Genomic DNA, 23,561 nt, shown 5'->3' with positions numbered 1-23,561 from the left:
ATTTTGCGTTTAAATAAAATCCACAACAATCCGATGGAGCATTTAAAATGAACCAAAAACAACAAGTAGTTCAACCCTACTCATTCATTTATGACAGGAATAAGTTAAGATAAATATCTGGTATAAAAAAACAAGAAAATGGAATAGATTATCTACGAGGATGAACCTTCTTCCGGTGGTCATCCTTGTCTTTCTTACTTGTAAATACATATTTACAACCAGCTTCACACCTTCCCAGGTTCTTGTCCTGGAACAAAGGCATGTGTTCACAGGGCCAAAGGCATGTGTTCACAGGGCAAGTCCCTGGGTTGGTGCAAAGCTTCAAGAAATGTCAAGAAATGACCAGGATGACTGGAAGAAGGTTTCCAGTCACACTGCAGCATCTCATCATTTACAGGTGGGTTGGACACGCAGTGTTGACATGCTGGATCGGTGCATTTAGCAAACAATGCGCCGATCCATATGTCGCATGACGAATTTAAGTTCGTCATACACTGCGCGGTCCTCTCGCAACCTTGTAGCTGATGACGACACTGCAGCATGTACCTGTCCAAAATCTGAGAATGGTCCTTCATCTGACCCACTTGGTATGGCAGACAAAGTAATACGTTTATCGGCATATTTGGTATTCTCCCAGTAGTGGTTGATAAGGGCCATAACGTTGTTGAAAACAGTTTTCTCCTTGGCAACGCGATCATCAGTACTCAGTTGTCTTTGCTGGCAAGGTGGGAGTTTGCCAGGCAGATTGGCGGGGATTGACACTGACGTCAAAGCCCGTGTGCAAGGAGACCACAAACGCTCGATCGGGTTGAGGGCTGAGTGTCAAGGACAATAGCTGGTTACAAGTAGGGCATCCAGCTTGCACTGCTTGAAGAGGCGGCCATAGTACATCTCGTTAACCACATGATTAACGTTGAAGTCTGGGCCACCATCAGCAAGCAGTACAGGCAATGAATGCCCATCTTGCACCTGTTGTTCAACATCCAACGCATTGATAATGTTGTTCATGTGTGATGAAATGTGGCAGGGATTTTGTGGGCTCCTGTTGACAATGGTGGCCTGACCTCTCACAGGGAGTCTGCAAAAAAGGAAAACAAAGTTTGTATAGGGTTATTACAAGAAAAGACTAGACTCTCAAAATCCGGCAATACTTTGGTTTTACAATTATCAGTGCATTTTTTAAACGTACACTGTAAAAAAAGGCCTTGAGTTACACGGACTGTCGAGTCCAAACATAGTGCATAAATGCATGCATGGTACATAGTTACAGAGATGCCAAGTCCAGAGGCCAGCTATGCGTGAGATTTTTGGGGATTCTGGCGTCAATTAGGCCTTGGTACATGGATGCAGAGCGGAAGGTCTTGTTGGGCAGCTGCATTCATCTAGCAATCGTTCTCTCACCTGTCAGCAATAAAATAAATAAAAATACAGGGTTACAAAAATACAACCATTTCTGTCCACATTCTTTACGAAATCAGGAGGCGTCGTGAGCTTTCAGTATTTAGTGCGACTCGAACAGGAAAACACAAGCTTCATGCTTCGTGTGACAAGGGTGTTTTTGTTCAATTTTCTCTGGCAACTTCGGCGCCCAATTGAGCTTAAAATTTCACAGGTTGGTTATTGTATGCATCTGTTGGAATGAACGGATACACCAAGTGAGAAGACTGGTCTTTGACAATTTTTATTACCAAAGGTGTCCAGTGCATTAAAGTTTCTATAAATCATAGTGGAGGTAAACATGGTTTAATTTAAATGTTTCAGTAAGAGCATGTAAAAGCGACCAGGATCCTGACTTTCAATTATTGCATTTGAATGTTAGTTTTTGTATAAACCTTACCTAGATTCGGTCTGTGTGTCTCCAAGTCTGGAACCGCCCGAAAAAGGTGAGCCTTGATTTGAGGAATCGTAGACCCACAAGTTCCTGTGTCTTCGATACGTCTTCGATACGCCTTCGATGGGCCTTGAAACCGTTGTTGTCCATGAAGTTTCGAGCTGAATCGACAACGGTTGGAAACATTTCCTTCACCGATGGGCGGCCTCACTTTCTGTCGCTTGTTTTAGGAGGCCGTTTTGCTACAGATTTCCGTTTTTTGGGACTTTTCAGCAAACGGCTTATATCTACCTTTGGACGATTCTGGAAAAGGTGCTCAAAATTGTCAATTCTCTCAAGAGCCATGTTAACAGATGAAAGGTGGGAGAACGAATAAATGCTGATGCGGAAGCAGCAATGCATGGGGGCACTTTCAGGGGGGTACTTGATTAGCAACAAAAACACTTAGCAACAGACTATTCACGCATTGCGATCATCCTGCTGTATTAAAGAAACCGCCGCGGGCGGCAAATACCTTTGTGATTTGCTTTAAGCACTTTAAAAGCGTCCAATAGTATGTCAATCAAACTAACGCCATAATAAGCTTTGTCTACGTCTAATAAGGATATCTTTCCATTTAAACTCTGCATATTTTCGTAAGTCTTCACTTTGCTCGCAAGATTCTTCAATTTAACATAGTCGTCATGTCAAAAACTGTCTGCATCGAATGGCTCGCGTCAAGTGGTTAGGTGTGCAGGAAGAGGTGCCAGTTGGTCATGTGAAAATCAAAGGACTGTTTGACATCGGACAGGAGATCAAGGTCTCTTACAAGTCCGGAGTTTTTAAGGCAAAAGTAGTGAACGTCAAAGGAGGTAAGCTGTATTATAAAGACTTCCAAATCCCTAAAAAGAGACCGGCAGAACTAATTAGTGTTTCAGGTGAATCGACACATTTTGTTTGACGTTAAATATTACAATTTTCAACTGAAAGCAATAAGTTGACTGAAACAGATATTAAGACAGCAGACCTATTTTTTCCGAAGTTGTGGGTCTAAATAAAAAACTGGAAATCCAAATTGTCATTATTACTATTTTGTTTTTTTTCTGTCTAAACAACAAAGTTTTTTATTTAACCGACTGTAAATCCTCAAATGAATATTGGAGTCTACCACGTTTGACTTTCGTTCATAAACAATGTTTTCAATTCAGCCTACTCCAAGACGTCCAACCCCGCCTGCCAGAGGGCGTTCAGCTCCGCCTGCCCCCACTCGTACAGCTCTGCCATCATCTCCGCCTGCTGCCCAAGCTGCCCCAAGCCGTCCTATTCCGCCTGCCTCCAGCCGCCCGACTCTGCCTGCCCCCACCAGCCATCCTACATCCGCCACCCGCCAAGCTCCGCCTGCCTCCATCAACCAGTCCTGTCAAACAGAACAAGTTGGCGAATGCTGTGGTAGTTTAGCCCGTCAAAACAGAGATATGCTCTCAGTTTTGCTCGTGGAGGTTCAAATGCTACGGGAGCAGTTGGGGTTAAAGACGGCTGAGAAAGGAGTCCCAAACTACGTCGAGGTCGATGGTGGAGCAGATGGGGACATCTTAATCGGACATCCGGACATAGCCGTCTATGTGGTGTCTAAAACTGTATATTTAGACATTTTTGAGAGTAAAAAAAATTTGGCGCTAAAAAGAAATCCTACTTTTCAGGCCATAGCGGCCCAAGCAGACTTACAGTGGCCGGTTGCAACGGCACGGGACAGTTACACCAAAACACTGAAGGATGCATTGAACGGCAAGTGTCGAAAATTAGCTACGAAGCTAGGCCTTTAAGTATTACTATTTGTATTTATATATTTATATTTTTGTTTATTAACTGAACTTTTTTTTATACAAAAACTACTATATATATATATTTATTTATTTAAACTGTCTGATATTTCGGTATAAGTTTTTGATAACTTTATTTGCATCTACCTTAGTTTTGGAATGTTTGACCTACGTGACGTTTGGTAGCAAATGAACTCTTAAATTAAATTATAAATCTACTCTATTGTTCATGTTTATCACTCATTTTATGTTAAAAGGTCAATCGTAATAATTATCGAGTTCGAAACACAAGTTTTATTTTATTTGGCCGTATTTTTGTCCAATGCATTCGTTATTTTGTATTCACATCTACTTGCCTATTTATCACTCGTTTCATTTTAAATACTAGTTTTATATTTAGGTAGGTTCTGTTACATAAATAACTGTTTATGAAAACAACTTGTTTGGCCTTCTTATTTATCCAATAATTTAATATTAATAACTTATTGTAATTCTCTTATATTTATTTGTTTTTGTCTGATATTTTGATACTAATTTTCGATAGTTTTCTATTTTTTGCATGTACTTAATTTGGGAATGTTTAAACTTACGTGACGTTTGGCAGCAAATAAACTCTCAAAATAATACCTGTTGAATCACCGGTGTCAGAGTCCTTCTATAAAGCTTTAATTAATGTTGGTAAAAGAATATTGTAGCAATTCACTTGATTTCAAGGGAGAAAAAAAAAAATAACAATGAAACAACTTGTAGTTTTATATACACACAAATGGTACAAAGCGCTAGGGAAATGCAACCAAAAACCCAAAAGAGAATGTGTGAATAGTAAGCAAACATACAACAAGTGTAGAAAATATCAGAAGAAAATTGTAGAAAATATCAGTTTAGTTTAAAAGATATACCCAAAATTGCCGTCCTCATCAAACAATGCACACATGTGACTAGACTGTGAGTGTCTTCAAACCATCATAGGGTGTGTGAAGAGCTCATAAAGTTTAAACACGTTGTTGCAATAAAATTGACGAAGAAAGCTGCTTGTGTATCAATTATGTGTATTATTCAACAACTGTGTGTGATCCTGAAACAAGAAGAAAAATAAAGAAACCTTGTATAAGTACAGGTACACACTATAAATGCAAAACTGAGACAAATTTCCTTAATCTAGCTATTCTCTGAACTTGTGCAAAACCCTAGAAAACTCCTAGCAAGAAATCACCCAAAAAGGCAAAAACACAGCCTAACTACACTGGCCTAGCTAAAGCCTAGAAACGACTGCAGCGAGACTAACTCTGGGCGGCGACTCGCCAACCTACACGGACAAATATCAGTCCGCGTCACTGAATGACCGTAGCACTGCTATACTAACTTGCAACCAATCACAACAAAAGGTAGTGCGTTGTAACGATCGCCACGTATATCAATACACCAATATGAATCAACTAAGATGGACATTAGTAAACACCTGAACCTATCGCAGATAAATCCTAAACTCCTAGTTAATTAAACCACCAGCAATTATGAGAACTAAAGAGGGGCAATTCCGACGCAATATCAGAGCAACCCTAAAACATGGCGCAGGCTTCACGCTGTGAATGTATACAACTAGGCAGAACTGTACGGGGAATTTCCAACAAACGATCTAAACCTACACTAAAGAGCTTAACAAGGAGTAATGCAAACCCACAGACCGAATCTGCCTTATCCTGAAATAATCCTACGATAGATAAGTAAGATCTACATACCTTCTAACGGCATAAACTTGATAAAATACGGGGATCTGGAGAGTAAACTTTAACGCTGAAAACTTTACGAACTCAAGTATTGAAGTGGCGAGTCTTGAACTCAAGGCGCACAACCGCAAAACTTCACACAACTTAGGAAACTATGTAAACAACATGTCATGTCATGACAGGGTGCGTTCGATCAGCTTCCTTGGGTCAACCCGATTTGGCGTGTTTTATTTTTTCCAGGACGAACGTGGGGTAATTATGTGCCCACGTTCGTCTTGGAAAAAAAAAACAAGAAAAAAAAACGCCACATCGGGGTCGACCCAGGGAAGCTAATCGAATGCACCCATATGTCTGGTTTTTCTGTAGTACGTCCACTGCCTTTTACCATTGCTTTGTCCTTTGGATGGGACGTAAAGCTGTCGGTCCCATGTGTTTGTAACACATGTAAAAGAACCCAGTGCACTTATTGAAAAGAGAAGGGGTTCACCCCAGTGTTCCTGACTGGATTGGAAGCATATTGCGTCATGGCACCTTGTAAACCATTACATGGTGCTAAGGATTAGGTCTTAATATCTCAAAGTTTGTCCTTGCAGTAATAATACCTGGCGCTTTGTATCCTTTGGCAAAAGGCGCGTTATAAATATGGTTATTATAATTAATATTATTAGAACCTGGCCATGTGAATCCTTAACGCGGTCATCTTGAAACACCCAGGAAGATCGCACTTCTGTAAAGGAAGAATTTACCTGGCTAGCTTTGACGAACTTTTCTTGCTCTGTAGGGATGAGATTCTTTGAAAGTTCTTCTTTATGTCCTCATGTCCAAGCTTGTTGGTGTGAAATTGTTCCCACCAAGAAAGTACATTGTAAGTCACTGGAGTACCGATGGATTTGCAATGTGGGTTGCGGAAACCATGACTGTCGGACCCGGATGACCCGAGGCCGAAGCCTCATCGGCAGTGGTGGTAAAACGATTGGCAGCGTCAGAGCTAGCAGCAGAAACATCATAACTAACCTTGGTTTACAGCTCTCTAGGGGGAGCAGGAAAATTCCACGGTTGTTGATTGGTCCCTGCCATGATGTTTCCCGGTGGTGCAGGAACAACCTAAGGCAAGGTAAAACTCTTACTGGTGTCAGCAACAAACTTTGCCTGTGGAACTAGAAAAACTCTCGGGCCAAATACTGAGAATGTCGTTGGGAAATATGGCAAGGGTCATTCCTGGCTCAAGGTTCTGTAACTGTGCATTAGCAGGTTGGTCTCTTCCAGACCTACATTAGGCAAGGCGGGTCGAAGCAGAGGTTAGAGTGCTACATGTAGAAGCAGATGTACTTGCTGTAGATTTCTTGCTTTTCTCCACAGAAGGGGGAGGAGCAGTCTTACTAGATGTTTTGCCTTTCTTGGTCGTAGTAGAAGACGTGATGACACAAGAAAACAGTGTAGAAACTTTCTTGTACAATGTAGTAAGGTAACATAAACTAAAAGACTAGAGTGCGTGAATACATGTGCGAAGAGACCGTATCAGGAAGAACAAAGACGTGGTTCAACGGTTCGATGAGTTTTTTTTTGTGCTGGGGCATAGACTCATTTGCATTTTTATGAATGGAGGAACCTTTTATTTTATTTAAAGGGTGGTATTCAATAAGGGAATTAAAGGGTAGCGACGAGTTCTTTAATGGCCGTTTAAAACCGGCAGGCTCGAGGGCCTTTATCGTACAGCATCGATCCTGCAAGGTTTTAAACGGATTCGAGTCACTACTCTTTTATTCCCATTCATAAATTTAAAAAAAAACGAAAAAACGGAAAAAAAAAAAAAAATACAATTAACAAAAAAAAAAAAAAATACAGTTATAGACACAAAAAAATTGAGGTTCAAAGTATTTTTTTCAAAAACTTTGTGAAAAATCGGTTTGATGCGCGTGGGTTGTGTGTACGCGCGCGCGCTTAGAAATAGATTACGCGCATGCACTTAGAAATAGATTACGCGATGGTACTAATAGCTATGAATTGCGCGTTCCGCGTGATAATATTGGCATACGCGCGCTTGACACGCGGAAGCCAGCCGGTTATAAACGGCTCCAGCTGGTCATTATCAACCTTTAAACACCCCCACGTGAAGTGCTCTCCACCAATAGGAGTAGTGAAACTGTCTGGGGTATTTATGAATGGAATATAATACAGGGTGAGTCTGTCGACTACATGTAGGCTGAAATATAGTTTCCTGCCATTTGACATTTTTTTGTTTTTTGGAGGCCAAAATATTTACCTCTCCGAGTTCAGACATACTGAGCTGGCAGTGAGCAGGCTGGTGCCGTGGGCACTGGGGGACACTGTTCCCGTGGCAGACCACAAACCACCTTTTGGACACCTTGTGCCAGGACACTGGCCTGCGATGGGAGGAGCTGCAGGCAGCAATGGAAGACCAACATGTTTGGAAGGCCATCATCCGATGCTCCAAGACTGGTCTGATGTATGTGGTACAATTGTAGGTTAAGTCAGGGGTCTCGGAAAACCACATTTCTTCAAATGATAGAAATGAAGATGCCTTTGCTTGATCTTGAAATCATATCAGAAACACTTGTGTTCCACTTTAAATCAGATTGAAGGTTGAGGCCTAATATCTTGAGATGATCGACAGAGGAATGTGTGGATTCGGCAATAAGTAACTCCGGAAATATAAGTTTGTTCTTGTTGAAAGACACATGGAGAGCACTGCATTTGCTGGGTTGAGTTTCGTATCATTATCTCTATTCCACTCAGTGAGGTTGATCGATCTGCGTTTGAAGGGAAGACAGGTTGGTCGTGCAACGTCCTTCCAAAAGGGTTAGATCGTCATCGTTTTCCATTGTGCATCAAATTCTGGTAATATATCGTTCACGAGAACCAGGAAGAGGACAGGTCCAAGCTTTGTACCTTGCGGGACCCCACTTCCATTCACAGGATACGGGTGCACCGACCTTTACAGCTTGAGTACATTCTGTGAGGAAGATGCACATAATGGGTATGATTGATGGATCGACAATAAGTTAAGTTAACTTTTTATGCCAACATTATGGTTAAATCGGTCAAATGCTTTTGCGAAATCAAACGCACAAAGTGTTGCACAGTGATCTGGTTTGTCGAGACCCCGAGGTATGGAGTTTAACAGGCTGATCATTCAGTGGGTTTTGGAGCTGCCTGCAACAATGCCGTTACTTTGCATGCAACAAAAAATTAAACAAACATTGAGCGCTAGAATGGTACAATGTGGGAGCAAATGCCCTCTATTGGTGAGTTTACACGATAGCAGACCAAGCCAGTTACAAATGCTTTGAGATTGAAGACTCAACGTATCTGCGCATGCTCGGGAGAATCGGGTGTTTACCGAAAATTGCACTAATAACCATCGTTGGTGCGCGAGCTACATGTAGAACCATCCAAAATTGTCGTCGCTGGTAGGCATGCACATTCTGTCAACAGTCTGGTGTTATATGGTCTCAGTTTGTACCTTTAAACCTATAGCCAGCGTGTGTGTTTGCTGAGCCGAATCTTCCTTTCTTTACCTTACTGCCTGTGTGCTTTGATAATGGCGCACTTGTTTCCTTTCAAGACGTGGTCATGCTTGAGAAATTATACGGTATAAAAGGTACTGCATGCCATAGCCGCACCCTCTTTCGATTCTGGGAAGCTCGGGACGGGATACTGACCGGTGCAAACCTCGGGGATGTGATGTTTACTACTTCTACTGCGGGGTCTGACAGCGCTACTGACTGGACGGGATTTCTTTGGGCGTAGTACTGAGGGTCTTGAACTACCGTAACTGTGATGTTCTACCGTACTATCGAAGGCTACCTACCGGTGGTGAGCGCTGGACTCCCCTCTCCGTTTCCGAGCACTCCTAAGTCGTTTGAGCACTAAAAATGATACTTCTTTAAATACTCTGGTTTCATTGATATTCGGCCGAATTCTAACTTTATTATACTGATTCTGTTCATTTACGAACTATGCCTTGATTTATGTGTATGCTATACCTAACTTCATTTTGTCATCACCCTTTGTAAACTTTGATTTTGTAAATAAATTACTTAATTAATTGTTATCTTACACAGAATGTTTCAACTGTTGCCTTTGTCAGTTGCTGGTTTTCCCTTTCTTTAATTTCTTTGGTAATTCCATTGTTTTATTAGTCTGCCGTGCGTACCAGCTTATGGGGTTTAACCTTGTGAGTTGGTCGTACGTAACAATGGTCAAAGTGGAGCAGTTTGTTGGACATTTTGGCATGTTTACCAAAAACTACATAAAATGTGGCACTTTTGGGGTAAAAACACAAATTTCAACCTATTTGACCCAGTGTTTACTGATTTATGGTGGTTTAAAAATTTGTGGCTGCGTGCATTTTTGACTGAAATCAACGAGAAAGAGCGCGCTGTAGAGGGAAAATCGGTTATTGGATGGAGTAACAATTGGTGCTTATTTATTATTTATGTTGAGAAACACTTTCTACATTTAGTTTTTTTGTATTCATCACATGTTTATGTATACTACTTTGAAGGTCTTATAAATGTGCTCTGATTGTATGTTAAAGGAATTGCTAAGTTCAGTTTGCCTAAATCGGCACCAGAAGATCAAAAGAATGACACGGATGTTGCAGCTTCCATTAAACTTCTCCAAGGCAATGATGCTTCTCTCAAGGCTCTCAATCTCAACAACATTCTAGTAAGTACATACAAGAAGTTGTTTTCAGTCCATCTTACTCGAAATTACCATTCACAATGTTTTTACCTGTAATGGTAATCTGAGGTTCTCCTATTATTTCTTTTACCATTAAGGTTTTCAATGGAAGTTCATAAAACTAAAGTTCATCGAGTACATACAATAGATTAATGTTTTGTCTGTCTAGGCTTCCAAGTCACGTTTGTTTCCACGTCAGTTTTAACTTTCAGTTGTCAAATGACATTTTAATGGGACTATAACTTTTCAGGCATAGTTGGAAAAACCTCCTCTTATTGTCTAATTTTTGTTAAAGGAATGTTACAGGAAAAAAAATTATGAAGATCACAGACTAACATAAAACTTACATGGTCTAATGATGATGATAGTAGAAAACATCCCATGAAGTATTATTGTCTTAAATGTCATATTTTTTGAGAAATAAATAATCTTTTTTCGTGTTTGGAGTTTATCGCTGAATGAGCGTTTTATTTATTCTTCTTTCTGCATCGATGTCATGCAAAAATGTGAAATCGGTTTTTCACCATTTTCCCAGATGGCCGATCTATTTCTAACTTCTACAGGTTTGTCATTTTATATATCTAGTGGATTACATAAAGTGCTTTCACTGCTAGCAACTGTTTTGTCCGCAAAACAAATTCTGTAATGTTCCTTTAAGTGTCTGAATATCTGATGGAGCATTTCTTGTGGCTCAGCAAGGAAAGACTCTTTTTGTTCCCTTTTTTTAAAATGTGCTTATTTGATTGACCACAAATTGTCAAAAGTTAAAAAAAAAAATTTTGTCGTTTGTACCATTTTGAAAAACTTTGATTATTGACATACATTTTGTTATAATTTTTGTTCTTCTTTTCCAATAGAATATGTCCCTTGAGCAACTGAAGAACATATGTGGAACTCTGGAAGTGAACACACAGCTAAGGGAATTATTAATGGCAAACACACGCCTTAACGATCAAGTTGCAAAGGTAAGTTTGTATTGACTTTACAACAATATAGCAAGGTTTCAGTTGTTGTCAGAGAATGATAACCACGTTGGGTCGGTATTATGAAATATTTTCTGCTCCCGCCCGCATTATTATTTTCCAGAACTTTTGACAGCTTCTGGATTAAACATTTACCTTTGAAAATGTTGTTGCCACCAAGAAACCTTTTTCTTTGACACAGAAAATACATCAAAGGTTTTACTAACTAGCACTGGGATTTGAAGTGTCATGTGAGAAAAACGTAGACAATTATCATGGTTTGCAAAACCTCGGCCTTAAAGGGTCTGGGTACTATTGGTAGGACACAAAATACAATGTCCACAGATTAAACTTGTCAGTTTGAAAATAATGATGGTAGAAAGCTACCCTTAAAATATTACTTCTTGAGATATCGCTCGGACAACATTTCTTTTGTTTTAGCCATAACGAGCTTAATATTTATCTGAGGAGATCCAAAAACAATAGGCTTATGGGGGATCCCATGACCAATCCACAAACCAAGTTTGGAGTTGATACGCTAAGTCCTTCTTGAGATATCGCTCGGACAATATTTCTTTTGTTTTAGCAACAATGAGCTTTGTATTTATCTGAGGAGATCCAAAAACAATAGGCTTATGGGGGATCCCATGACCAATCCACAAATCAAGTTTGGAGTTGATACGCTAAGTCCTTCTTGAGATATTACTTGGACAAGGATGATGTGCACACACACACACATACGCACACACACACACACACTTTTTTCTGTGGCGCTGGTGCCGTGGGAGAACTCCAAACATCTATTTTATGTTAGTGTCACAAGCCGTCCTAAACGCGCAGCAACAATAAATTTTACGGGCTGTTTGCCTACCCAAAGTGACGACAGAAAAACTCACACGGTAGAATTGTAAGTACAATTAAATAAATTTAATAAGTAAACAATGCAAAGTAATAAACATATACATGATCAATTCTGTTTCATCCCTCACAACCCCCATAAATCAAGGCTACATTACTGATGTTGGACTCCGTAGTATTTGTTACGGCCAAGTATATTAATAACACAAGGCTTTAACAAAACAATTGGTCACACAATAAAAAGGAAATGTACTTGTCTTTGTTCTTGTTATAACCAAAACACAATAATAAAATTATTGGCTCGGCAGATCCGTTAATTGTTGGTTATACCAAGTATATTAAGGATACAAGGCTTAACCAAAACCTCGGTCACATAACAAATAATGTAAGCACAATAATAACTATAAATTACTGAAATACCATCACCATAGTATCTTAGTTATAGTTCATTTCGGTATTCAGTTCATCCTAATCCAAAAGATACTTGCGAGGTTCGCTGTCTGTCCTCAAATTATCACACAACACATATGTAGCACACAGCCACAGTTCACAGGGTGGTGGTAGCCCGACTACTCGGTTACTTTATGTACATAATAACACAATGAAATAAATTAACTTACGGTTTCTCATCCGTAGACGATCGCAGAAGCAAAACCGGCACAAAACTTGGGCAAAATCTAACCCACATCACGCAGCAATACAAAATGCTGACCGGCTTCTCAGTCGACTGTCACAAGGCTTCTGTCCCCTTGCAAAACACACATTTCCACACTCCACTCTTACACCCTACTAGTACCCCCATATTACATTGTACATAATACAAGAAAAGAGGGGTTAATGACCTGTGAAACCACGGCTAAAGAACCAAGTAAAAGCAACAGATTACAAGGAGTAGTGAACAATCTATCCACTAGTGTAGACACTCTGATCTAAGAGAGGGGTATAAGAAACTCTATCGATAATTAGTATACGAATAGGAGGTCATTGTCACAGTTAGCCAATCGAATGCCAAAGTTCCATTGAAAGACGTCATTGGTTATTACGTGTTCAGGGCCATAATTTCTGACTGTCTGTGTGATGTGTGATGCTGTCTTCACCGCAGCCAAATAAAACGGCAGATTTCTGTCCAAGTATAGATTGGGTTAAACCTTTTGCGGACAAGAGTATGACCGTTTGATGTTTAACCCCACATCTTTCTCAAATAATTGTACAAAATGCAATGATCTACATTGTATGCAACCTTCAGCACATTGCCCCAATTGTGTGCTTTCAGATAGGAATACAAGGAAAACAATGTTTTATACTATCAACAGCTCTCCAATACTCGCTATCAAGTCAGTTTTTAAGTTAATATTTGTTTTGAGTAATTACCAAACGTGTACCTTCCCTTTAAACGGCCGGTAAAGAACTGGTCGCTTCCCTTTTATTCCCTTATTTATTATTCAATTCTTATTCATAACATATAACAGGTGCTAGGAGAAGCTTTGAAAAAGAACAAGACATTGACATCCTTGAATGTAGAATCCAACTTCATCACGCAGGTTGGTGTAAATGCTATCATGCAGGCCATGAGGAATAATACTACTTTGACTGAGCTTAGGATAGCTAATCAGGTAAGAGCCCAGTGGAAATGTGCAATCTTTCTTTCATGATGGAGACTATTTTAGTTTAGCTGAAAAAGTTATTTATTTCCTTTTTATTTTTTTTATTTTTTTTTTTATTGTTCCGATAGTTTAGTCGGAACAGCTAATGTAATTGTCCAGATTTTTTATATTTTTTATTAGCTGTTCCGAGAAAACAGCTATTGTAATCGCCAGGACTTTTGTATTTTTTTAAAAACTGTTTCTAGAAGAACAGCTATTGTTATTGTCAAAATGTTTATTATGCCTCGCAGGTGTAGCAAGTCGAACTCAACAAAACACCACACAAAGAAAACATAAGCCTGACAGAAGAGACCATAACATTGACAGAAAAACAAACCAAATGTTGTCCATCATTAATTAATATCTGGCACAACACTACTGTAATAGAGAGGTTTCACAAGTCTACGGATACACATACAGATATCAATATGTCGACACTTTGTGTGTTCATGTGACTGTCGTATTTTGCACACACGTTGTACCCTGTTCACACAGCACTACGACCTTGCGAAGATCATGCCTATCACCACATCTCAAAAAATTATGAAGTCGGGTATGATCGCCATCAAAATCCGGCAACTTGGCAAATTGAAGACTCCGCCCAACTTAACTGCTTCTACAGTATACAGCCCTCATGTTGCCATCGAGGCACAGAGGGACCAAGACGAGCGAGATGGGCAACGTGCACTCGTACTCGCAACACGCGGGGAGTAATTACCAAACGTGTACCTTCCCTTTAAGGGGAAGACGTCAGTTCAAACTGAATGTTTTCACATATTGCTGTGGGACATTTGGAGATGGCTCAAATTTTATTTCAACAGTAAGAATGTCCGTACTGCGGCTTTAATAAGATGCCACTGAATGAGGGTTAGCTCATTCAGCTTTATTGTAAACGGGCTCTTTTGTTATTGACTAACGCTGGCTTCGTGATAGGGGAACCATTCCCACGAAAAACAGCATGCTGCCATTATCAGTCGATGATGTCATCGTCAGCCAATCACCGTGCAGGAAAACCATGCTGTCTAATAGTTGATTTTTTTGTAATGGGAGTTTTGGATTAACGGTGGAAATCGCTGTATCCTGACTGGACTAGCTATGATCCGGTCTAGCTTTTAACATTTTCGAGAAGAATATGAAATAATCTATCCATACAAACTCATCAGGGACTGTTGCTGACATTCATAACGGGAAAATTTGCCATGTTTTGTGACTTTATTTCTTTCTTTGTGAATCAACTTGTTACATACAATTTTCCCCTTTTTGAAATTTGAGTTGCACCGATTTTTTCATACATAATGACAGATATGGTCTTTTTTTCAATTTACTGGTACATTATTTTGGTTGAGACTTATCAGAAAGGGCCGAAAAATTACCGAATTCCAGAAGCCCTTTTGACTAATTATATATTCACACAGAGGTCACGCACGAAAAACATTACATATTTTTAAGATAAATGAAAGGAAATTTGGTGACCTGCGGGTAGACTGCTTCTAATAATACTACAGAGCTGTATAATAATGTTTTAATGTTTTAAAGATGAGTGTGAATGGATTATTGATATAGGCTACATTGCTATTTTTGTATGAAAAAAATCCACTAATTTCATCGGCGTACTCCAACCCAGAAAAACTCAGTTTCGGTGACCCAGGAACCATTCGTACTATGTGTGTGACGTCACACCACATACTGAAGCTCTGTACACAGTGTATCGGGTCGATCGTGTGCGTGCATTTTTACTATGTACATTGAATGCGGAATAACATCGGACACTATAGGCTGCATTTTTACTACAAAAGAAAAAAACAACAAAAATGTCCGATGGGAGTATTGGGAAAACCACAGTATAGATGAGGAAGAGGCATTTCAGGGAGGCACTTCAGAGGATAGTGAGGGCTCTAGCAATGAGGGGAGCTCACCAGACGAGAGAGAAGCCGAAGACATGTTAGGGAGAGAGAGTATGTGGCGTTACCATTGATGAGCCATACCGTTTCGAGCCATTTGCGGTGCCTGCAGTTAACCATTCCGGGGACGGTGATCGTCAGGCCGAAGACGATGAGTCAAACCCTGATGATCGACGGCTAAAGAAAGACTGGTAAGCCCACAAAATGATTCATGAATTATACTGAATGATGCTTTGTTTGATCAATTTATTGGTGCTGCCAAAAATAGTTGTAGGCTATCCTCGACTAAAACTTGAACGAACATGATGGACAAGGTTTATTTTTTACCTCCATTCACGTTATAATACATGTATGTGAACAACACACGCACTTAGTCAGTAGAAATGTGGGGGGAGGGGGTAATTTATGTCTTGCGTTTTATAACTTATTGGCAAAAATCATACAATATCAATTTCAACTGATATTGTAGATAAAGCTATGTTGATGTTTTTTCCACAAAGTAACTGTGGTGGTCGACACATGTGCATCTACACATATATCTCACAGCATTCATTACATGTACATGTACATGTACATGTATGTAACTGTTACTTTGGATTATGGTTGCCTTCAGGCATGCTGGGTGCAGTTTTAAAGATGTTCAGGTTCACACAAACAATATCGACACTTCACTATGCAAACCACAAATCTTATGTTAATAATTTTGTATGAAGTCTTTTGTTTTGTTTTACAGAAAAATTGCCATGTTGAATATCGGCAAGTGGTGGGCTTGGGACTATCTTGGCTGTTCAACCGCTGCCACTGACATCATGTTTGATGGCAGCAATACGAAGGACATTTCCAAACCCTGATGTACAGTACAGTGGAAGGATTTTCATATCCACCAACGGATTAGGCAGCTTTGCTTTGGTTTATTGTCTTAATTCGTAACAATTTTCCTAGTTATAATGTTCTGGAGGGAGTCACAACATTTTTTATAAGCCATATAATTGATTTATTTAGCACTTATGTGAAATAAACTTGTCCCATGTTGCCAACAATACACTATGATTAACATGGTAACAACATTCAAACTGGGTTAGCCGAAATATGACCCCCCCACAAAAAAAATAAAAAAATAAAAAAATACACTTACACTTCCATACTAATGATAACACAAAATACGTATGTATTTGCACACAACAATAGAGTTATTTATACATTTTTGAGGTTAAAATATCAAAATTAAACTAGAAATAGTGATTGTAAACAATCACACAGCTGTTCCTGTAAATAATTTAGTTATCAAAGACATGTAAGAAAAGAAAATATATTGTGTACTTCTTGAGATAGGGTCCAAGTTCCGGTTGAGCTGGAAGTAGTGGTCAACTTGAGGTCACAGTTTTTCAAAAAATCTTCAATCCCCAAGGAGTATATAACTACAAACAGTTTAAAAATCGGCCTTGTAGTTCGTGAGATATGATGCTGCAAAGATTTCCTATTAAATATGCAAATGAGGGTCATGTGGTTAATTAATAAGATTTTAAATATTTTGTACAATTGACCCCTTGCACGCGCGTCACACGCGGCGACTGATGCCACACACACCATATGATTTCTAGCGAAATTGCCGCGCTAAGCGCGGCATCCCGCTAGTGTTTATTATACATTGTAAGTTGTCAATAGAGGGCGGTATATAAGATGAGTGGTATTACTATATCAACATCTCCTTTTTACTGTTCAAATGTTCAGTTGAAATGTTTATCTCCAAAAGTTCAGTTAAAAAGTTGAATAAATGTAAAAAACTAATATTTGACTCAGGATTGTTTGATTTGTTGGTTTCTTGAGTTCATTACAGTATTTTTGGAGTCCATTGTCATGTGAGAAACTACTTGAGGATAAAATCCTTGTATTTGGTCGGTGGTTTGATGTTTGAACTAACTCTTAACCACCAAACTCTGCGCTTACGATCACCATTTTCCGCTTACTGTGCAAGCGCATATGGAATATAATGTGCGAGCTTGGAAGCACACAAACAAAAGAAATCCCTGCTAAGCAGTTTATTTTTGTTGACGTAAGCGCAGAATTCACTGCTTCTCCTTTGCATGGAATCTTAGCTTCCAGAGAGCAGAGCATGACATTGGGCCCATTCGCACAGGATTTTTCATGATGCAAGTTCCCATATGATAGGCCTGGGTGACTTTTGACATTACCTATTTGACTAGTCGCACCTCAAACCCAACTGAACTACGACACTTGTCGAGATAAATTACGGATTCTCAAGATTTGTGCCGCAATGTGCTGCAAGCGACACATAAATTATGTTGCAATTAGTAGTAAGCAACACAACTGGTTCACAAAACAGGTAGTCGGGACTATTTTTGTAGTCGACGTGTAGGCACGATTTTAACGGAGTGGAGAAAAACAGTAGTCGCGACTCTAATAACAATTTGTAGTCCTCTCAATAACAGGCATGCAACTCTTCCGCGTTTCCGCGGAATTCCGCGTAAAAAAACCCAACTGGTTAGCGTTTAAAAAAAACATTCCGCGGTTAGCGCGATCTTAAGACAAATTACAACAATGCATCGTAACGCATGGTCTGGCCTCTGCCGCGGCACGCAATCCATTCTACTGCATGGCCAATCTAAAGCTTACAGCAAGCAATGCAAACGTTTACACACTGCGTACGGTCATTAATAGCCGTGTGTACGTGATAGTGCGAATGTCAGCCTCTGACACTTGATTGAATTTCCGAAGGCAACACACATGATTCTCATCTTTGGAGCCAGCCTGTGGGCCAGGTCTAGGGTCAGCACGTGGTGTTCGTAGTAGTGCTACATGTATCTTGTCTTGGAAAAATGAAGCAAACTTTTGGGAAAGTTCTGTCTTTGACTTGTGAGACGGCAGCACCTGGTCGGGTTGTTCTACTGTCATCTTTTGGACAACACGAAATAACTCCTTGTTGTTAGCTTTCGCAATTTCTCTTGGTGGTAAGCTCCTTTGGCTCTTTTTAGAGCACCGTGATACCTATTCATTGATTCCATCATGACTTGTTTTTCAATGGTTGTCTTTGTCTCTGACTTTCTCCGTTTCCTTTCTGTAGCGCGTAGTCTCTGCTTTTGGGTCCTCAGTGATTCACTGTACCAAGGAGCATCTGGGCGCAGTTGAACACTCTTGACTGATACTGGGGCATGTTTATCCAGGGAGGCAGTTAGGGTAGTGTTGTAGAGGTTTACCTTCTTGGATAGATCAAGACTGTTTAAGTTTTCAGATTTTGAGAAACAGTCTCCGATGTCACAATTGAATTGCTCAAAGTTTATGTCATTGAGCTTGCGAAAGTGACGTTGTTCCTTGGTTGGCAGGGGTCGTGAGAGTTCCGCAGTGAAAGTGATAGCTGTGTGGTCAAAGGGCATTGCAGGTAGAACACGTACATTGTCAATGAAGTCCTCAAAGTCTGTGACGATCACGAGGTCAAGCGTGTGACCCTGGACATGTGTCTGCCCAGAGACCATCTGTTTCAGACCTCCAGATTCTAGAAGGTCGGAGAGTGTTCTCGCATCCGGATTTAGACTGTTATCCACATGGATGTTAAAATCGCCGCAGATCACAAGTTTTGTACCCAGTAGGCTTGCACATTCAAGAAGCTTTGAAAATTCATTGAAGAAGAGTGCAAGATTATGATATCTGGATGGAGGTCTGTAGATCAGATATACAGTAAGTGTATCCTTATCAGAGGAAGAAATTGTCACTTCTAAGCATTCAAATGATTCAAAGCAGTGAGTCCTTTTCTTGGTACTGTAACTACTGCGTAGGATGACGCACAGTCCTTCTTTCTTTCCCCTGCGTGGTAGTTTCAGCAAGCGATAATTCTGAAGAGTGTTTTTAATGTCTGCCAATGCGGGACCATCACGCCCATCTCCCTTGAGCCATGCTTCAGTGACTGCAAAGATGTCAAGTTCTTCAGTGAGGATAAAATCGCATATTTCTGAAGGCTCGTTCATCATTGACTGTGGGTTCCATAGACCAAATCTCGTAGGAGCAACACTACGATCAGCTGTCAGTTGTATCGTCTTCAGAGTAGAGTGTCTGGTTAATGTTCACTTTTGTATCATAACCGATGGGTCACGATTGGTTCCAATCACAGGAATGGGTTTTTGCTGTTTGGCCCATGATCATCTGCCTCTCCTGGTAGGTTTGACAGAGCAAATGTTGAGATTCTTGACACGCCAGTACACATCGAGGGGTAGTTGGGTTTTGGCTGCTTCTTGATCAATCCCAAGCAGGAGTTAACGCAAATCCAGAACAAAAGGAGTCCACATGCAGCAACAGGGAGGGACCTCCAACCCCCCCCCCCCCCGATCTACACCTGAACAATTTGTAAAAGAATTAGTGAAAAACTTTTCACCTTGGAGGGGGGGGGGGGCTTGTCGGTTCAACACCCCCCCCCCCCCCCCCCCAATCACCGTGAACAGTTCTCAAAGGGGCAGCTGAAAAACTAAAAATGAGGAAATCATCTGATCCACTGAAAACTTGCATGCGTTTAAATCCAACCAAGTGTAATTTTATGACTGTTTGTTTCCAGCAGGCTCTCATTGAACCACATTTGTATATAAATTATGTTCCTATTAGACCCTAACTCCCAACCAGCCTTTTTTAAAATTGTTTTAATATTGTTTATTGTAAAATCTTCCCCAATCCATTGATGGACTTCACCCATCAAACTCCAACAGTACATTTGTAGTAGCAGTACCTAATCCATCAAAGTCCAGCTGTTTGATATTGATGGAGTGGGTATCCTTGGTTCTGTACAAAAAATATAGAGGGGGATTGGCATTTACACAGCCCATCAAAATCTAACAACTCCGTGCAATATTTTATTAGCTAATTTTTTAAAGATTATGTGTTTACGGTGTCGCACATGTTCCGAGATTCAGCAACTAAAACAGTGGCTGTTTCACATAACAATTGAACATCATGGTCCTTTTTTTGTTTATTTATTTATTAATTTTATTTTTTGGGTGGGGGATGAAGGATACTTCGAAAGAAGAAGACTTCTACTTGGTAGTAGTGGTGGTGTCTTCGCTAGCCTGGTGGTATTTGATGAAGCACTGCCCCGTGCACAGGTTCACGCCACACACTGGGCAGCCTCGTCTGGTCGTCTTGGGCTTACCGGACTTTGTCCATTGTTTTTTTGACGACAGTACTTGCAGTAGGGAGCGCGTCTTCCTGGCATCTTGTCCGAGAAATGCCCCCTGATGTTGTGTGCTTGACGATTGTCTTGCAGTCACCCCTCTAGCGTGTCCGTCAACGAGACTGGTAGCGATGGCCGGAGTGAACTGGGAGTGGGTCATCTTGTTCTCAAACTCCTCCCTGATGTTGTCACTATCACTGCTATCGCTGCCATCACTGTGGGCTACGGCTGGATGGTGGTGCTTATAGCAAAGCCACGCGTTTACTCTGGCAATATCAGCCAAATAGTACAGGATGTTACGCCACCAGAACTGCGATTTCCAGGCGCAAGTATGGTAAGATCGCAGCTGGTCACCACGATCGACTCCTCCCATACACTTGGTGTAGTCCACCGCCTGAGGAGGAGCTGCAACGGTCTTCATCTTGCGGCAGACGGGAGACAGGTCCGGACACTCTACGTCTGAGGGTGTGGGTCACAGGATCCCTCCAGCCTTGGTGCGCTGATGAGAGGAGGGTCATCACTCGGCTGTCTTTCCAAGCCACGGCTGTCAACTGGCCATTCTGTCTGGTGTAGAAGGTACCCCTCGTAGCTTTTTGTAGGCGCTTCAACTTCAAGCGGTTCAGGCTGGAAGGCTTTGTTGAGAAATCTGAAGGCAGACCTTTGCTGTTTCCTTTTACAGCCCCTGTGAGATAGGTTCGCTTGGCAAGCAATGACCTTGCAAGGCTGACTGAGGTATAGAGCTTGTCGATGAAGATGTGGTGGTACACGTTCAGCTGATGTTTTACACAGGCCATCTTGGCAGGTCTATCACCATGCGGATGAACCATGAAGTTGAGGATGTACATCTACCAGATGGCTGACTCGGCAATGGTGTATATCTTGAAGCCGGATTGGTTTCAGAGTCATGAAGAACTTCCGCACGCTAACTTTGAAGCCTTTGTACTTGATCATCACCTTGTCTATAGTAACTTCTCGGCCAGGGTTGTACAGCTTCAGGCAGGCGTGGCGAACCTTATCCCACAGGGACTGTAATGGGTAGAGGGGATGTTTCTTTTTGGTAGAGTAGTGATGGGCCTTGTCACGAATTAGGTCGGGGTCCTTGGATGGGTAAACACAGGCCATGTGTTCTCTGATTGTGTCAAACCTGTGCCGTTTCATAGTATTTGCGATCAGGGTGTTTCGAAGGTCGAGATGGGATGCCCAGTACCATCCCCAAAACTAATCCACCGACCATTGCTGAGCTTAGACTAATTGCACTTACCAGTTGTTTTGCCAAAATTGCGGAAACCTTTGTAGCTAAATGGTTGTTGGAACACGTTGCTGGGAAAATTGATATTAACCAATTTGAAAAATCAACGCAAATTATCCACATGTCATTATTTGATCAAATTGTTGCATCAGTTGTACGAAAATGCAGGCAACCCTTAATCAATTTCCATCATTGTTTTAACGGATTCCTCTAAAGCATTCGATCAAATTGATCATTATATCTTGCTGGTCCTAACGCACAAACACACGTAAAATACACACAGCGCCACACTACAATGTATTGCAATTATGTTGCACTGCGCAGGGCCTAATATAGAGCTGCTTAAACGGTAAGCAAATTTGTTTGCTTAACGTTGCAAAAAAAATTGCTTAATCGTAAACCTATTTCACAGGCGGTTGCTAATTTAAGCACGTTAGCAAACTGCGCGTGGAACATTTTAGATCGTGTGCTTAAACAAAAAAGAAGAGAGTGCTGACAAAATGGCGGGCGAAATAAATGCGGAGCGGCGATAAAAAAAAAGTCATCACCTTTCTCTGTCTGATATGAATTATTAGTAATGGTTTAAAGCGCCTCTTGAAAGGTTTACCCACTAACTTGAGAGCAAACAAGAAGAAGATACAATGTACATTTCTGGAACATTTTAGACACTCATTTACTTTGCTACACCTACCATACAAACACACGTAAAATACACACAGACACAGCGCCGCACACAAAAAACGTATTGCAATGATGTTGCACTATGCGCTGTGCTCAAACAGGGTGCTTAAGCAAGGCTTTAAGGCTTTAAGGACCCTTATTGTTTGCTTACAGCTTTAAGCAAAAAACCTTGCTCAAGCAAAAAACAGAAATGAAAAATTTGCTAGGTGCACCCGTTAACCACAAAGGCAGCTCTATGAAATCGGACCCTGTGCTTAAACAGTGTGCTTAAGCAGAAAACTGGGGCTTAAGGACCCTTTTTGCTTGCTCATGCTTGCCACTTAAAGCAAAAAACCTTGCTTAACCAAGCAGCTCTATGAAATTGGGCCCAGGTATTTAGTTCAACTAAATGTCACTAATGTAAAAATATATAGCCTGTCAGTTTTCCACCAAGTTTTCCCAAAGTTCAGTGTTTCTATAATGTTGGAATTCATGGCAAGGAGTTGGTTTAAAAAAACTTTTTCAGAGCAGCAAAAAAAGTTCATTACAGTGACAACATGTTAAAACGAAGTTGTTAGTTGAACTCAATGATGAGCAAACTGTGTTGATTAAAAAATAACTCATCGTGAAATCATAAGTGACATTCAGCGAGTTTTCCCAAAGAGGATGAATGTCGTCATTGTGTTTTTTAAAATATTTAAATTGATGACTTTAAAGCAATCGCACAACATCGGTAAACAGTAGGGGCCGTAAGTTCGAAAGCCGTTTAACCCATTAGATGCGTATAAATTAGTAGTCACTGTATAAACCTCGTGTCTAACTTCAATCAGGTACTACAAAGCTTGCTTTTAGTTAGCCGCGTTTAAATGACCATTAGAGTTAAACATGTGTTTATAACAAACAATAGCAATTCTTAAACATGGTACGGGGGTTGTTTAGCGAGTATCCTGAGCCATTTAGAAGCCAGGTATGTACACAGAAAGGTAGAAAGGTGAACAGGATGGATGGGCTCCAAATCTTCTAAATTGCACAAGAGGAGGCCGACGACCAAGAG

The 23,561-nt window shown here is 40.6% G+C and overlaps 1 protein-coding gene and 2 pseudogenes across 2 annotated transcripts in view; 1 reads left to right on the top strand and 2 right to left on the bottom strand.

The window, feature by feature from the left end:
* Positions 1-23,561, top strand: part of LOC139937845 (tropomodulin-2-like) — a 106,795-nt gene that overhangs the window by 65,974 nt on the left and 17,260 nt on the right. For both annotated transcript variants that reach the window (XM_071933192.1, XM_071933191.1), the window contains exons 6-8: positions 9,919-10,049; positions 10,922-11,029; positions 13,354-13,497. In XM_071933192.1, the coding sequence (XP_071789293.1) occupies positions 9,919-10,049; positions 10,922-11,029; positions 13,354-13,497 (383 nt within the window). The remainder of the gene's footprint in view (positions 1-9,918; positions 10,050-10,921; positions 11,030-13,353; positions 13,498-23,561) is intronic.
* LOC139937212 (uncharacterized) lies at positions 6,100-7,872 on the bottom strand (annotated as a pseudogene).
* LOC139937211 (piggyBac transposable element-derived protein 4-like) lies at positions 20,117-22,507 on the bottom strand (annotated as a pseudogene).

Source organism: Asterias amurensis, chromosome 5, assembly GCF_032118995.1.
Source record: "Asterias amurensis chromosome 5, ASM3211899v1".
Classification (NCBI taxonomy): domain Eukaryota; kingdom Metazoa; phylum Echinodermata; class Asteroidea; order Forcipulatida; family Asteriidae; genus Asterias; species Asterias amurensis.
Note: the sequence above shows the minus strand (reverse complement) of the source record. Positions and strands in the feature narration are given on the sequence as shown.